The 16,177-nt window shown below is 46.2% G+C and overlaps 2 protein-coding genes across 14 annotated transcripts in view; one reads left to right on the top strand and one right to left on the bottom strand.

Moving 5' to 3' along the window:
* Nucleotides 1-16,177, top strand: part of MBNL1 (muscleblind like splicing regulator 1) — a 116,544-nt gene that overhangs the window by 34,999 nt on the left and 65,368 nt on the right. For 2 of the 11 annotated variants that reach the window (XM_068954618.1, XM_068954615.1), the window contains exons 1-2: nucleotides 15,258-15,404; nucleotides 15,557-15,647. The exons of 4 other annotated variants lie outside the window; for them this stretch is intronic. In XM_068954618.1, coding sequence (XP_068810719.1) covers nucleotides 15,316-15,404; nucleotides 15,557-15,647 — 180 coding nt within the window. In that variant the 5' untranslated portion in view covers nucleotides 15,258-15,315. Of the gene's footprint in view, nucleotides 1-7,174; nucleotides 7,221-15,230; nucleotides 15,405-15,556; nucleotides 15,648-16,177 lie in introns of those variants that run through there. 5 more of the 11 variants (XM_068954612.1, XM_068954613.1, XM_009676373.2 and 2 more) reach the window with 5 other exon arrangements.
* On the bottom strand, nucleotides 2,037-15,216 carry LOC138068192 (uncharacterized). Of its 3 annotated transcripts, none has more exons than XM_068954626.1 (4): nucleotides 10,989-15,216; nucleotides 9,532-9,630; nucleotides 8,366-8,629; nucleotides 2,037-6,543 (listed from the first exon to the last, which is right to left on the bottom strand). In XM_068954626.1, the coding sequence occupies exons 1-4, from the start codon at nucleotides 11,049-11,051 to the stop codon at nucleotides 6,307-6,309; spliced, it is 663 nt and encodes a 220-aa protein (XP_068810727.1). In that variant the 5' UTR covers nucleotides 11,052-15,216; the 3' UTR covers nucleotides 2,037-6,306. The 3 variants fall into 3 exon arrangements, 2 of the variants coding, with proteins under 2 accessions (XP_068810727.1, XP_068810728.1); XM_068954627.1 differs by having other exon boundaries at nucleotides 2,037-4,076; XR_011142880.1 differs by lacking the exon at nucleotides 2,037-6,543 and having other exon boundaries at nucleotides 7,232-8,629; nucleotides 9,532-10,041.

Here is a 16,177-nt window from a genome sequence, read left to right as displayed (position 1 = left end):
CTGGAAGAACAAAGATGTTTAGGTGCTAATGTTTTTATTTAGAAGATCTTATCGTAGCCAGCTAAAGAACATTGTTAATACCATTTCCTCTGTTTTTTCAATATGCCTTAAATGTAGGTAAAAGTAGATAGCGTATAAATAGATGTGATTTTTTGGATGAGGAGGCAGAGAGACAGGAAGGAGGGAGTTGAGCGAATCAGTCTGAAACCAGTGTGAGCTGCAGCCCCACCAGTTACCAGCTCTTTGCAAATGTATTTTCACTTTACATCTTGGAGAAAAAATATTCAAACTGAAAGCTGCAGCTCTCAAGCCATAAATGGTTCTGTCTGGTAGAAACGAGCGGTTTCGGTGTTCTCTGCTTTTATTAGGCAAGGCGCAGGGGGAATGTTTTTCACTTTTCTTTGAGGTGCAAAGCTGCCGTTCAGACAAGGCTGCGAAACCCCTGCGGTCAGGGTGCTGGTCGTGTTTTGTCAACACCGAGAGTGGTCCCTCTTCCTCTGACCTCGGCTCTGCTGCTTGGGTTGTGTCCTTGGTGGCTCTTCAGCGTGTCCTCCCGGTGGCTGTGCGGGGTTGGCGGCCGCCGGGGACTTGCCTGGGTGGGAGCAGAGGGATGGGTGACAGGACCCCCCCGTGCCCCGGGGCAGGCCGTTGCGGAGATGCCGCGCTATCGGCGCTGGCCCCGGAAGTGCCGAGACCTGTTTTTAGTCTTTGGGAAGCCTCGGCGCGCAGTCAGATTTGGAGTGACGGTTGCTGGTCTGGGCGCGCAGGAAAGCCGCAGGGGGTGCTTGCAGCTTCTCGCTGCGCCATGCTCGCATCAGTGAAACCGGGCAGAGCCGCGGTGCTTGGCGCGGGGGCAGCGTGTCCGTCCCTGCCGAGCGTTGCACCTCGCCTGGGTGCTTGTGCAGCACTGGACCTAGGGAACCTGCAGGGTTTGAGCTTTGCAGTTTTCTTGCCCGTCTTACAAGAGCAGGGGCGTTGACGTGTCGCGATTGCAGTGCTGCACGAAAACCAGCAGCCCGGGGAAGGCAGACTTGTTCCTTGACCCATTGGTGTTGGTCTCTCCTGTTCGCTGTGGCGCCGAATCCCGTCCCAAGGAAAAGCTGTTTGCAGACAGGCGGGTTGCAAGTGAACGGCCAAGGGAAACCCGCACAGAAATGGAGACTTTTAGGGGGAACTGAGAAAACTTGAGGTAGTCAAAGGGGAAGAGGAGGTGACAGCCATGGAGAGTTTTAAGTTTGCATAAGAAAAAAAGTCTAAGGAGGTGGAAAGTCTCTAAATGGAAGAGAAGACAAAGCAAAAGAAATAGAGATTAAAGGGAGACACTGAAAACAGAAAAGAGTAAAGGGAAGAACTTGGAGGGAAATAAGATGCTGTTACACGGTTTGAAAGATACTGGAGGAAAAATGACTTTGGTCTGGTAACGTCACCAAATAGAAGGGGAAGAGAAGGGAAAACAGAACATGAGACCCTCAGACCCGGCAGTTCATCAGCCGGGTGTACAGAGACACGTCCTCTCACCATCCTCGGGAAAACACCTTTCTCCTCAATTTCTGCTTGCTCTTTGCAAGGCGGGTTTTTGTACCTGGTGGCAAGCACAAAAAGTTACTGATGTGATTTCAAATATATCTGAAGAGAGAACTAATATATATTGATAGATTATCTGAAAACTGAGATGGAGAAACGTGAACTTAATTTTACCTTTTTGCAAACTTTTTATGTTTGTTTTAAGTGATAAACTGAAAATATGAAGGCAGGTAGAGATTGCCTCTTAACGTTTCACGTGATTAATTGAAGATTTGTTTATGGCTATGCAAATGCAAATATTTTTATGTGGTGTTTGTTACATATTTGTTGCTTAGATCTTTTGGTATTTTTAGATCTATAAATACCTATGTGATTAGACATTTGAAAAAATGACCACAGTGTAAGTTAAGATTATTTGATATAAAGCTTTTAACTCAGCATTTTAATCCACACACATTATATACAAATATATATATATATATATATATATATATATATATATATATACACACATATATATATTTGTTTTTCATTCTATTAATGACAGAAAAAGCCCAAAGCTAGGCAAATGTAAATCGTTTGTGGAAGTCAGTGTAACGGGTAGGAGGCCGCAGCTGGTAGGGTGCTGTAGGCCCCTCAGAGTCCCGGGCCGGCCCGAGCCCCCCGGGGCGAGTGAGGGCCGTGAGGATCTGCCGCGGGCCTGGGCGAGGGCAGCAGCTCAGCGGGACCCTCGCTCCCGGCTCCCCCAGGGCTGCGCCTTCCTGCCTTTCGGCTTTCAGCATCACCTTAAAAAAAAAAAAACTGAAGCCTTAACCTGTGGAAATTAAACTGTTAGGTTTCCGTTTACAAAATGTGACAGTCTTATGATTTGTATGTAAACTTAAGACTAGCTTTAGATCCAGACAAGTGATGGTTCAAATTTACTTGAAAGGATCATGAAATTTAAATAGATCTGTCATCAAAACTGCTCTGAGATTCCAGTAACGGGCTTGGACTTCGATGGAAGCGTTTTGTGCACAGGCACTGCGAGATGTTGTCGCTCACAAAATGCTTTTGAGTACACCGGCTTATGGCACTTGGGAGCGAGTGCGCCTGTGTGCACAAGTACATATGGCGGTAATGGTTATTTGTAGTATCTGTGTTCTTTATTTGCATAATGTAGATCGCAAGATGTATATCAGCTTGAAAATAACGAAGCAGTGGTCACTTCATTGCCTCCAAATCTGAATCTTAAAGTTGAATTTCTTATAGTTGTATAGGTTTTTCTATGATTTACTAGTCATAGTGTATTGCTTTCTTCCAGGTATATGTGTATGTCCCACATAGCGTTGCACAGTTTTTAGAAATTGTTTTGTACTTGCTTTCTTTTTGGTATCAGGTTATTAGTATGCCAGCAAACAAACAGAACTCCCCACCAGAACAGATGAATAAAAGGCAAGGAAAGTGTTGTGACTTATGTTAGAAAAGAACCTGCACTTTTGGGTAAGGATACAGATTTGTTCCCCCTGAAGACAAGAGGGAAACACCAAGTGACTCGAGTAGGACTAGACACCTGCTGACTTCATCTTTAATAGTAAAACTTAAAGATTTAGTAAAATACAAGAAAGGTAATAGATGAACTGCTTAACTAGTTTTTAAACATACCTATTTTAAAGTCTATATTGGCAAAATCTGTAAATAAAACTTTTTCAGTGAAGTATTTGAAACATAACAAAACAGTTTATGAAAGGAAGAAATATTCACAAACGTTAAGACTTGATCACTGTTTTCCTTTCGCGCCCCACCAGGAGACAGAAAACCCTCCCTCCCGGCAATGGGCAGGAGGGCAGGGAAGGTCTGGAGTAGCCTGGCGTGGCGCTGGGGCCGGGCGAGCCCGGCTGGCGGGCAGCACGGTGGCAGCCGGGCGCTGGCAGAAAGGACGAGTCCCCGCAGGCCAGTTCGGCTCGGCGTTTCCCAGCTGAGGCTGCTTCACCCTCTCCGGGGATGGCGACTGGCAGATCGCAGAGCACTGATGCGCAGCGAGTCGCTGCGCCGTTGCTGTGTGCCGTGAGCGTGTCCCCTGCCAGGCTGCGAGCTGAAGCTGTCTCCTGGCTTGTGCTTAGCTGGTGTTTTGCTGAGCAGGAATGACTGTTGCAGTGTGGCTCCCAGGGTGGACTGTGCGGTTACGGCGAGAGCAGGACCTGCACCAGCTGCGTGTGTGTGAGCGACTCGGAGGCCTTGTGCTTGGTCGCTACATGGCAAGAAGGGCTGGGGCCGTCTGGAGGAGGTCGCCGCAGGAGAAGGACATCTTCCATTTGCCAGGGACAGATGATAGGAGCGGTCCCGACGGCCACAGCTGCCTGTAGGTCCAGAGGCTGGGGAGCGAGGCATGCCCCGGGTTGGGAACCGCAGGGCAAGGTGAGCCTTCAGTCAGGAGCATGGATGCAATTACTGCCATCACGTCTTGTTAGTCCTCCTCCTGCTCTGAGAGTGTTATCTCCAGGCAGATAGCTCTTATCAACCTCTCATGCTTCATTTGGCGCTGGAGAAGTCTCCTTGTCCAGCCCCTGGAGCTGGAGGAAATGAAGATAGATAGGCTATTATCTCTATACCTACAGCTTTGCACATATCACCGAAAGTCTCATTATTGCCCTTTCTTCTCAATTGCATCCCTCCAATATCAGGAGTTAATTGCAGTAGCCTGTGTCACCTGCTCTCTGGCTCACCCGCACAGTGCCCCACATTCATCCTGTGTGTGCGAGGAAACGCTCGTGCCCAGGGACGCCCCAGGACGAGGACTGTCCATAGCGCTGGGTTGTTTCCGAGGAGCAGCGTCGCTCGTGGAGGCCGACCTGGGGTGGAAACGCAAACAGCAAATCTGCTGCTCCGTGAGCAGTTGTCTCGTCAAAGCGACCTTTCACCAAAAACCGTGAAACAGGAAAACAGTGGGTTTGTAAAGTGTAGAGACTCTGTGTCAGAAACAGCACCCTGTTGGAGGGAGAGAGGAACCCGTTTGAGCAAACCCCAGCCGGTTTGCTCTGGGAGCTTGGAAAGGCTGGGGCGTGTGTCTGTGTCGCTGTCTCGGGGGCCGCGTTCCTCTTGGCGAGGGAGAGGGCCCCGCGCCGCTGGCTGGGCGCTGGCGACCAGGCCAGCAGGGGTTCTGAGCGAGAGCGCTAAGGCAACAGGCATTTCGCCCGGGGAGCTGACCAAAATAAGCCAGGGGACTGAAATGATGTACACCAATATATTGTTATAAGGTAACTAAGCTCTCTCCTTGTAAGGTTTCAGTGGTGTGTCGGTCTCATCCTAGTTCCCTGATTGGGGAGTTCTGTCCTGTAAGAGAGAAGCATTTGGGGAATATTTTTGACCTGTGTGAGAGCAGGAAGTGTGATAATCCTCACGAGGAAACCCGGCCTGGGTGATTTCCAGATCCAGATGGTTAGAGTAAATTTCAGATAAGGTGTCCCATGTTTGCATGCTTATCTGACCTGGACTAGGGTTTTGCAGTTCTTCTTCCAAATTTCACACTTATTCCTAATATTTTCCTATTCTGCATTCATTATAACTTAGATTTAATGTGCTCTTACCCAGCAGTCAAGCATGCGGGCTGTTTCACGTTTCACCCTGACGTTTAATACCATTCTCAGTTAATGGTAAAGCTTAACTTCTTGCATTTGAAAGCTGAATTGCAGAATCTCAGTCTCGGACTGGAATGCATTGGAAAAGAGGCAGACTGTGCATATATTTTTGGAAGATGAGAGGGGAGAAAATTATCTTCCTGCTTTCTGAGACACTGGGCGTTCAGGTCAGGGTGCAGATCACTGTCACAGCAGCTTCCTGATCTCTTGGTGTGTAGCTGGATGAGTGACGCTCTCAGGTGTTACTAGTCATATTTAGCAGGAATGCACACTTCTTGCGCACTTTATCTCCAAAATACTGTGCAGCGCTTTGCTGCTGGGAGCTTGGTCCTGCAGACGTGTGCAAGGTGGCACATGAACTGGAGCGTGAATGGAGGTTTCCCTTGAGACAGGAGGCCATAGTTTGGGATCTGACGACGTGAGAGCTGCTGTCGCCGCGATACGCCGTGTGGCCCCCCGAGCCAGGAGGTAACCCAGCCGTGCATCGCTGGGGTGACGTGAGAAATCTTCACACTGCAGTAGTTTTGTCCCGTTTCTCTTTGGCTCTTATTGTTGCTGCTGATTACAGCCATTGATGCCAAGTGGCTTCTCCCAGTTTTTTCACACTGCTGCATTTCATATATTGCCTTTGGTTTCATAGGTAAAAGGAGCCTTCAGAATCATTCCAGTAGTTGGAAAGGTCTTTAGTGAGTTAAGAAACTCTTCTTGATGCTCAAACAAATTGAGAAAATAGCAGTTGCTAAAAATACAACTGTGTTTTATTTTGAAGCTTTGGAAAGCGCTGCTGGATTTTGTTGTTGTCTGTGGAGCGAAGCCAAAGGTCAGTTGTGCAGCACCAGCCGTATCTGGGAGGGTTGTTTCATTCTTTTATCTCTGTTCTATTAAAATGACTATTAATTCAGTGTTATGAAGTGACTACTTAGTTCCGTTTTGATCACCTGACAAATGATTAAGTTCAGCTTCTGCTTCTTAGGTTTGCTTCAAAAATTGCTTGGCCCCCTCAGGAGCTGAGAGATGCAGAGATTTTCGGTGGGTGAGGTGTTGCTGCATTAATTTAAATGCTCTGGTGGTTGAGATGCGTTGCCTGGTGGAACAGGGACCCTGTATCCTTGTGCAGAAATACTTTGTGATGAGCAGTCAGTAAAGTGCCAGGAACTTTCTTATTTTACCTAATGAAGTTCAGGTGGCTGCGGGAGGCCAGGCTTCCCCTCGCACTGCAGTCCTGGTCCTGTGCCCAGCGCCGGCATGGTGTCTGGTCTGGGTCGTCCTCCAGCCACCTTCCCCTCTCTTTTTCTCTTTGCTTCTGGCCCCCTTTCTCCTCCTCCCGCGGCTGCAGCAGGAGCACAGAAAGTTTGTATTTGCCGTTCTGGTTCTTATCTGTTTGACTACTTTTGGAGCTAGTCTGGTTGCATTAAAAAAAAAAAAAGGGGAGAAAGGGAGAATTAAATGGTGATTTTATTTGCCTCTGTACTCAAAACTGAGTTGTATGCTTTCTCATAGATCTGTGTGAAGTATATTAAAGACGATTTCAAGTTGCCAAGATGTGTAACACAGCCCTCTAGCTCATCCCCTAGCTGCTGGCGCTCTCATCTCCGTGCTCGATTTTTGCCTCACCCGTGTTGAATGTAGGGAGAAATTGCTTTGAGGCTGAGATCGTGATGCGCTGGTCTTTATTCTGAATGATACTTTGTGTTTCGTCAGCTCCGTTGGCTCCCACGCATGGAAAATTGCTGATTTCCCACCAGCGCTGTGGCTGAAGGTTTTCAGCGAGAGCAGTGCAAGCCTTTGGGTTACAGCCGTGTTCTGGGGCTCGTGTCTTCTGTGGATAATATCTGCAGAGATCGAATTTTCTTTTTTTCTGTGCATGAAGCAGAGGTAGTGTAACTGGTGAAGTGCCTTAAAATGAGCTTAAACGGCCGTTTGTATAAATGCCACTTCCTCCAGCAGCCTTTCTGCTTCCCTTTCTTTGCACCATCCCATTCAGTTTCTGCAGCTTCCCCTGGCTGTGCTCTGCGCTGCTCCTCAGGAGTAGTCGTTTAGCTGCAGCGCAGGAACAAGTACTGAAATTGCTGTTCCCAGGCAAGTAGCCATTTGCTAACTGTACTTTCTCTCTTATTACATTACGAAGAGATAAAGTTATTAATAACACAAAACAGTAAAAAAGGCATCTAAATTCAGTATTATTTTATAAGCATCAGAGAGAGATGCTTTTTTGTCTGCTAGCATTGTAAGTTGTGTTTTTTTGTTTATGGGGAGATTTTGAGTGGCTGGTGAATATTTTTCAACTGCTATTTGAAGAACACTAAAAAATATTTCATTTGTTTGTGGATGTTTCAAACATCCTATTGGTCTGCAATATTAATTATTTTGAAAAAAAAATGCTCAGGAGATTAATTATGGCTTATTAAGCTATATTCTTTTTATTCACTCGTCATCTAACCCAGGATAATCATCCCAAAAAGATGCAGCCCTGGTCCGTGGAGCTAGTGTGCCGTCCAGCCCGAGGCAGCGGTTCTGGAAAAGCCTCGTCTTCCCCATCCAGCTGCTGCTTTACAAAATGCTGGTGCATCAGTGTTCGTAGCTTCAGTAAAAAAGCAAAGAGCTGAAAAGACTTGAGAACTAAACTTTCAACTAAAACTGAGTTTCCTCCTCTGCCTGTACAGTTTGTTTTTGTGACGGGACATTTCAATGGTCAGTGCCCGTGTTAAAATAAACAGTTAAAGGGAGTTCTGACCACAGAGCAGTGTTTTGGCAAATTTCATCATCATTTAACTTGAGAAAAATAAATCTTTGTGTTCCACATAGTTCATATCTTCTTTATTGAACAACTCAAGCAAAATAGCAGAGACAGGATAATTTTCACCTCCTAATTCATTCAAAGCCCAGATATTTTGTAAGACCTTACAGATACTGAAAAGTCGTATCTGCTATTAATGTGCACTTTCTACTCCGTCTGCGTGGTGGTTGTTATGTTTCACAGCTTTATCGAGCCCTTACTGACTTGTTTTTTCCCCCAATCCTTAACTTTGACAGAGTTCAGCCATTCAAGGCTTTCCTACCAAATACTCATACCAGACTCTTTTTACCTAGATCCTTTCTGAAGAGAACAACGTATATATCACAAAATTATATATATTTCTTTTTTCAGTTTGAGCAACAAGTTTATCCTTGACACAAATGGGTTTTCCTGTAAGGATGCTGCTGGGGAGGAAGCTCCGCGTTACCTCTCTTGCATACTGCAGACTTTGTTTCCCGGTGAAGCGCTGCAGGAAATGTAACCAGTGCAATCTCTGAAATAAAGAGCTGCTCAGCCGGCAGTGCCCTTTCTGCGTGTGCCCACAGCCGCTTTCCCGGCCCCGTTCCTCCGCAGAGTGTTTCTCTCTTTCAGCTGTCTCCTCTTCTGTTTGTTCTGCTTTCAGAATGGGGCGGCACCTCGGCTGCTCCTGCGCGTCGGGTGGCGCGAGCTCCTGTCCCCCGCTTCCCCCGCCCTGGGATAAGCAGGAGCGGAGAATTAATTTCTGGCCAGAAAGGGAGCAGGACAGCCTGCTTCATCGCCTGGCCGCACGGCACGCGGCGAGCTTCCACCCCTCTCTGCTTCAGTGCTCCCACCCACAACGCGTGGATTAATTTAGTTCTGGCATTAAAGAGTATCAGATTCTAGATTCTAATTCTAGAATTACTAGCTTTGTGGCTCTAACAGAGTGGATCTACGCATTTAAGTAAAAATTCCATATTTATTTACTCGAGGACAGAGTTGCATTTTAAAAAATGAAGTCTATGTAGAGGCTTTGCAATCCACAGAAAGGAGATGGAGAACATGTGAGAGCAACTTGTAGTCTTAATTACACTGCCCTGGTACAGACAAAAGTAGATGTTATCTGTGTCTGCATACTATGACTTAGAGGGGATCTTTTGTTCTGTCATTTTGTTGTCGTTGTGCATTACGCACGAAGTTAGTAAGGCCAAACCTCTGGTATAAAAACTAGAAGGGACACAAAGAGTGTGTGTTTACAGCTGCACTGCCGGTTAGATACGGTTTAATTGGCTAGTGCATGCATCTGCCGTACAGCTCTGTCTGCGTAAAACATGGATCCAAAAAACCAGCCTTCAGAGACCTGGACAGCACTCGGGGCAGGGCATCACACCCTAGTTGTGTGCACACCCCCGTGCCATCTTGCTTGACTGCCTGCCTCAGTCATGTACTTCCAGTCTCGCAAATAGAACATTTTTCACAAGAATTTCTTTAACATTACAAGTTGAAACCTTCTATTTTAGTCAACTTTTCCATTTTCAATGTTAATTATTATTGAATCATTTCATAGCGTGTTGGCGATGGGATTGAATATCGCTCTGACAGCACAGTAACGGGACCCTTAAACCCAGCACTTACCTCAGGTGTGGTTTTGTCATGGTATGGTAAAGCCAAGACACAAATTGGGCAGAGTTTCACTTTCTTCCAAAGTAGCTCAGGCGAGATCAAAATCTGGCCCTGAAAGCAGAAGGTGAGCCACGGTGCTCCTCTCCAACGCGGGGACTGCAGCAATGTCCCGACTGCTGAGGGAGATGTTCTCCACACCCTTCCTTGTCCTACCACTATTTTATTTTAAATTCCTTTACCAGCCTTTCCTTTAAAAATTCTAAATTTGTTGGTCCCATAATGTGCATGTTTCCAATGAGAGAATACAGTTTCCTTCCTAAAAAGTAAAGAGTTGGTGCCCTTTTCTTATTCTTTTTGTTTTGCCATGTAGCTGCTATACCACTTTAAGGTCAGTATTTTTGAAATCCATGTGACAAGTGTTTCACAAAATGTGTTTGTGAAATAGCGTTTTCTGTGAGGTCCCTGCACGGCTGTGATTTACTGTGCGAACCCCAGGGCAGTGCTTCCACAGCTGCGGTTAGCCTGCAGGGACGGAAAGATTGTTTATTTGCTTAGGAAACTTTTATTGTGACTTGCTAGTTGAAATAATCCTGAGGTATCAGCCTTTAGCTGGCCAGCAGCGCTTCTCATTTTCTACCCTTGCTGGCTTAAACGTGTTTTTTGTTAACTAAAGATTTCTAACTCCTATTTCCCTCCCGTTATCAAATACATCAGTATCACTGTTTGTTTGTTTGTTTGCCACTGAAATCTGAATTATTTCTAGGTGTCTTCATTGTAGTAAATTTTAAAGAGATAACTTGGTTAAGTCTTTTTATTTCTCTGCTGTTTAACCATTTGCTCATGATATGCTCTTATTTGCGCAAGCAGTAAGGTTATTAATCAACCTTATCTCCGTTTTGGCGCTTCATAGTTGCCTTCTTTCTTTCTCTTTTGTCTAATTATTTTAAATGTATCTTTCTTGATATGCTTGACCTCCAGATTATATAGTAAAATTTGAATTTGTAGGGTTTTTTGTAACAGCATTCTTTTACTAGCATCTGATTCCATTATCTCTTCATCAGCAAGCACTGCAGACCGTGTTTTAAGGGTAAACAAACATCATCATCAGGGTAATCCAATCATGTTTTCATTTTTTTCCCCCCAGTGTTGATGCTTCTATAAAACACCTTTACAATTTGAATGACGTATTGCTTAAGAGGCTTCGGAAAATCTGTTAATTTTAGATGTAAGCAGACTGTTCTCCAACTGGTGTAACTTCTTTTGGTCCCACTGTGCAGGGCTGTATTGGTAATTGTTCAAAATTAAGATATCCTTTCATTTTTCCTTCCTCTGTTCAGCCCTGCTGTAACGTGTCCTTACCTGAGCAGCCCCGGACGGGTGTTCGGTGGGTTCTCGAGTGCTTGGGAGGAAAGGCAAGGTGCAAGGGACATGGTGTAACTGGGCGCAATTTAACCTCAGTGGTTAATTACCTTGGCTGGTGGGGGCTGCCTGGTCCCTGTGGGGCGGGCGCCCGGGGGCACGGCCCTGCACATCCCGCTGCTGGTCGTGGCTCGTCTTTCTCAAGCCGGTCTCAAGCCCTCGGCAGCACGCTTCCTCCTCTTCTGCTTTTGCTTACCCTGTAAACGGCACGTGTTGTTTTCGTGTCATCCAAACGCCTTTTTTTGGCCCCGCGCTGTCAGCTCCGTTAGCTCTTATCTGTCTCTGAGCACTTGCACTTCCCGCTCTGCATTCGGCCTCTCGCTGCTGCATGCTCCCCTCCCACTGCGCTCTCTCGCACTTTGCCTTTTTTTTGTCCAGAAATGACTAAGCTTCCTGTTATTCCACTCTGTCAGCTTTTCCCCGATACTCTTTTCATGTTGAGCAATATTTACTTTCCAGCAGCTTCCTTTGCCATTTTCCTCCTCTGTCTCCTTTGTGTTCCCACACACCCTTTCACCGGTTGCTCTTTATTATGAGCAGACATTGCGGACTTTCTTATTCACTCTGTTCGACTAGGATCCAAGGAAAACAGCGTTTATAAAGAGAAGTCAACCCCAGAAGGGCACTAATTAGTTGTTACATGAACTTGCTGTGAATTGTGAGACAACATCTAGGAAAAAACAACTTCAGTCTCCTGAAGGGAATGTTGAACTTTGGTTCTTAGCTTAAAATAAACTCTTGCTACTTCATATATTCAGAACATGCATTATTGAAGTTGTTGTCAGCAGTGGAACTATTCTATGTGTAAAATTATTTACATATGTGTACATATAACTGTTTTCTGGATGTTTCTTGTATAGACATGTCTCCTGCAAAAAAGCAGCTTTTAGTCTGTTTTCAGAACTTTAGTTATCCTTCTCAAGTTCTTAAGAGAAGTCTATGGCCTGTATTTGTTCTCCTGTCTTTGCAGTACTGACTTTTTAATGATTTTTAAATTACGCTAAATCTCTGCTTTTTAGTAGAATCCCATTTACAGTTGTCATAAAATTCAGAGGCAGCTTTCTGAGTCAGAGATTAGTTCTTCTCCTCGTTAGTTAAGTTGGCCGCTATATGCCTGTTTCAGAATGGATTTCTCTGAGGTGAACGTTAGATAGTTGAGTCTGAAATTTCTGAAAACTCACCCAAGGTTCATCCATACTAGACAAGCAGTGACCGCTGTAGTTTACTTTTGTTACCAATCAGTAGTTTCTTGATGATAAGACTCCCTCCCTCCCTCCCTCCCTCACTGCTGGGGGCCCTGAAAAACACACGAGGACAACCCAAACGTCAGCTGGCTTGTTGCACTGGGTCATCTAACTGGGCAATTTCTGATGAGCTTCAGCATGCAGAAAAAAGATGGGAAAGTATCGCTACTTAAAGCATAGCACTTAAACCATGCACTTCACACTGGGACTTTCCTTGAGCTGAGTAAGAAGAAAGCTTCATGGAAGTGTATTTGGGTCTCTCTCTAGGTTCATTTTCATTTTGTTTTAGTCCTTATAATGGTTGCTCTAAGTTTGTTCCAGCTCTTCTCCCAACGCAGCATTGCCATCAAGAACAAAGGGCATGGTTAGGACATTTCTGTGCTGGCAGAGACTAGACCTGGAGAGGCACGTGTTGGCTGCCTGTGGGACATGGGCAGGTGCTAGTATCATCCCGGCCGGCAGCAGTGGACTGCAAAGGCCCCTTAGCCTACAATAAGAGCAGCATGGGTTTGGAGGTGCTCAAGCAAGAAACAGGAGCTGCCTAGAAGTCACTAGCCTGTAGGTGTTACATAGAAAGGGTGAAGGAAATAGGCCAAACCCTGAGCTTGGAGTTACTGGTAGAAGACCAGCTGTCGGAAGTGGGCTAATAAAATCAAGAGATGAAAAGAATGAAGTACCCTGGGAAAATACAGATTAAAAAATGTAATTTGAAAAGCATGCAATAGGTGACCACAGCAAAGAACTACCAGAAGCTGATAAATAATGTTTTTATGTATGAAAGAATTGTTTCTGCCTCGCAGGAAATGTTGGGCTCATTTTGATTTAGAAATGTTTTCCCTCCAGAGCATCTGAGAACACATCTTTCTCTTCCTTTTTTGGCAGTAGCAGCTCACTTAAAGGCATTCCTAGCGAAGCTATCAGATATATTTCAAGAGATAAAATGGAGGGACTGGCTGATAATGGGATGGAGAACCATTCACTTTTAGGTCACCAGCACAGATCTGGCCGAGGCTAGTAGTTAATGAAGGTCGTTGCTCTCTCTCTCTCTCTCTCGTGGATCAGTTCATGAGTGAAGAACGCTTCCAATCTCAGGTAACAAAATTATTTATTTCATCCTTTACGTGGCTCTCGGCAGAGGCAGCAAGTGCTGACCTGGCCGTGGAAACGAGACCTGTGGTAGGACGACTACGTGACGTGTTTTAGAGGTCACTTATGTTTTTGCATCTTCAGTAAGTGCTGAATTCTCCTGTATTTCTTTTTGTTTGCTTCTGTACCCTGGAACAGTGCCTCAGTGTTAGGGTGTGAGAAGTTGCCCGAGTGTGACAGGGCTGCTGGCATCAGGCCTGGGCTGGGGAAAGCCCCGGGCCTGGCCTCCTGGGGCTGACCGGGCAGGAGGCAGCCCCAGATCGAGTCTGAAGTGACCTAATTTTTGCAAAATGTGCTTCTGCTCCTTAATGTATGCTTTCAGTAACGTCAGTGGCAGCAAACAACCCAAGTGATCCAGAGCTGCCTGGGATATAAAAATAACACACGAGGAGGGATGAACAAGTTATTTTTGTGTATTAGAGGTGACCATGCGTAAATGACTCGTGGCCTTGCTTTGCTCTACCACTTACAACTTACACAGTCATCCTGAGTGTTTAAAAATAACTTGAGTTTTTACCCTGATTTTATGCAGTAGGTATTGGAAATCCCATTGCAAACATCCCAGTGCTTTGCGTATCTCCCCGAGCAGGGCTAGCAGCTGGAAGCGGGGTTGCGTGGCGAGGGACTGGCGGGACGTCCCTTGAACGGTGCCGCGTGTGGCCCCTGCACCGCTCCGGCCTGGTGATCCCGCTTCCTGGGCTGGAGCAGGAGATGCCGCCGGTTGGGGCTTGCAGCAAACGGTTCGAGCAGCCGGTTGTCACCGCGTCAGATAGCTAACCTCTATTTCACTTAACAAAGATCTCTAAAAGGAGCAGGAGTGAGTGTGAGTCTTTGGACGACTTATGCCTTCCAAACCCCTGGGACAGGCAAGGGGGCGGCGGAGGGAAGGATGGAGGCAGGGGAGGAGGCGAGGGCTGGCGACGGCAGCCGGCCGCGAGTGCCGCGTTACCGGCAGCTCTCAGCCGTGCGCGTGGCGACGCGGCATCCGTAGGGATGGCCGGTGACGGAGAAACGCCGCGGTTTCCGAATGAGCAGGGCGTCACCAGCGCCGGCTGGGTTTCCTCGGGGCGAACAGCATCTGCAGGTAACCTGGCAAAAGGGACGTTAGTCTGCCCAGAGCCAGCTATAAATCCTGGTTGTGTTTGTGCTTAGCCTTATGTTATAGTGTAATTAATACATTGTTATTTCAACAAGACTAGAAGGAATTCTAAGCACTCAGCGTTTCTGAATATCAGCCAGTTTTTGTAGGAAACGAATCTAAAATTTATACCTAAATTCTTTAGCTAATACACTTTAAAATACTGCTGACCCAGTTAAATGCAACGAAAAATTGCTGCAATTTTATGTCAAAATTCCCTCCTTTATCACTTTAACTAAGCTACAGGACTCTGTGGAAGCTATATATTCTGTGGGCAAGTTTAAAATGTTGCTTTCTTTTACAGAAACATTTTCTAAAATGTAATAGGGATAAAGCTGGTAGAAATAGAATCGCACTCAGAAAGCGTGCGTGACTATCAATGATGTAAAACGTAAAATAGTTTCTTCCACATAGAATTAAAAAACTTTTAACCTACAAAATTTAAGAGGTCTGACTGAGCATGAGAGAGAATCTCTTTTTTTAAACTACACTGTACCACTTAAGAGTTAATTGTCTGTTTTAATTTGCATCTACTAAATTCTGTAAATTAGTAAAATATATGGAAAAGAAACCATTCCCAATTAAGTTATATAGGTTTTATGGTGATAGGCAATGACCATACATATACAAAGCACTCTTCATTTTCTATTGACTTTATCCCTATTTTCTTCTATAAGAGAAGGCAAGATTTTAAGTATCTCATAACTGCTTATACCAGAAACCATATTTTAGATTTAGTTTGTACCCACATTTTACTTACGCAGATATATCATTCTCATTGCCCGTGTTTTGCCGCGGCGGGAGAGGAGCGCTTTGCAGTGCAGCGTTCATTGCTGAGCCACGTGAGATATGTGCAGGTGCCCACAGCGCGCTCGGCTAGGTGTCGGAGCTGACTTTCAGTCCCTTTGGAAGGAAACTCCTCCTTTTGAATATCAAAGGTATCTGTGCAAGTCAGTGTTGTTATTTGTTTGTAAACACACAAATAGCTACCGCTGTGCACCTGGGCAGCAGGAGCGCTTTGGCTAGCGCTAGCGAGGAGCCTGCCCCGGCTTACGCTCTTGCTTCTCCCCTTTGCCGGCGCCCTCTGCAGCTCCTGGGCTTGCAGACACACAAGACCTGAATCGTGGCTGCCTTCTGGATCTGTACTAAGCCACAAGGAAGCCTTCTGCTCCCTGCCGAAGGTAAGGAACAGAGATGACGTACGGATATTAATGAGCGGAGAGGATTTAACGAACACCAGTCTGGGGAAAACTTAAAATAAAATCAGGCAGCACCGTGCAGAACTTCCTTGAGGGTGTTAACTGTGAAAAATCCCGGCCGGGTCAATGGCCCAGGTGTCTGGGGGCACCTGCTGTAGGAATAACAAGTCTTTCCAACAGCAGCCTGCACGGTCCTGCCGCGTGAGCTCCTGCCACAGGGCTGGTGCAGGGGCTGCCGTGGCCGTGCCTCTCCCTGCGCGGCCACGTGTCAGCTCGGGTGCCCGAGGTGTCGAGGTCTGAGGGAACGCGACTAGAGCGTGGCCGTAGTTTTAGGCAGGACACGTGGTATGGCGTACAGAATAACTGTTAGTTATCTTCATTTCTGCCTGTTTTTTCATATAGTTCTTATGTTAGTGCCCAGAGACACGATTGCTGTGACCTTGGCCCGATAGCCCAGCTGGGTGCTGATGTGGCCAGGGCAGAGCCCGAGCCCTTCGCTGTGCCCTCATAGC

The sequence above is a fragment of the Struthio camelus genome, chromosome 9, assembly GCF_040807025.1.
Source record: "Struthio camelus isolate bStrCam1 chromosome 9, bStrCam1.hap1, whole genome shotgun sequence".
Classification (NCBI taxonomy): domain Eukaryota; kingdom Metazoa; phylum Chordata; class Aves; order Struthioniformes; family Struthionidae; genus Struthio; species Struthio camelus.
The sequence above is the reverse complement of the archived record's forward strand: the minus strand, read 5'-3'. Positions and strand labels throughout refer to the sequence as shown.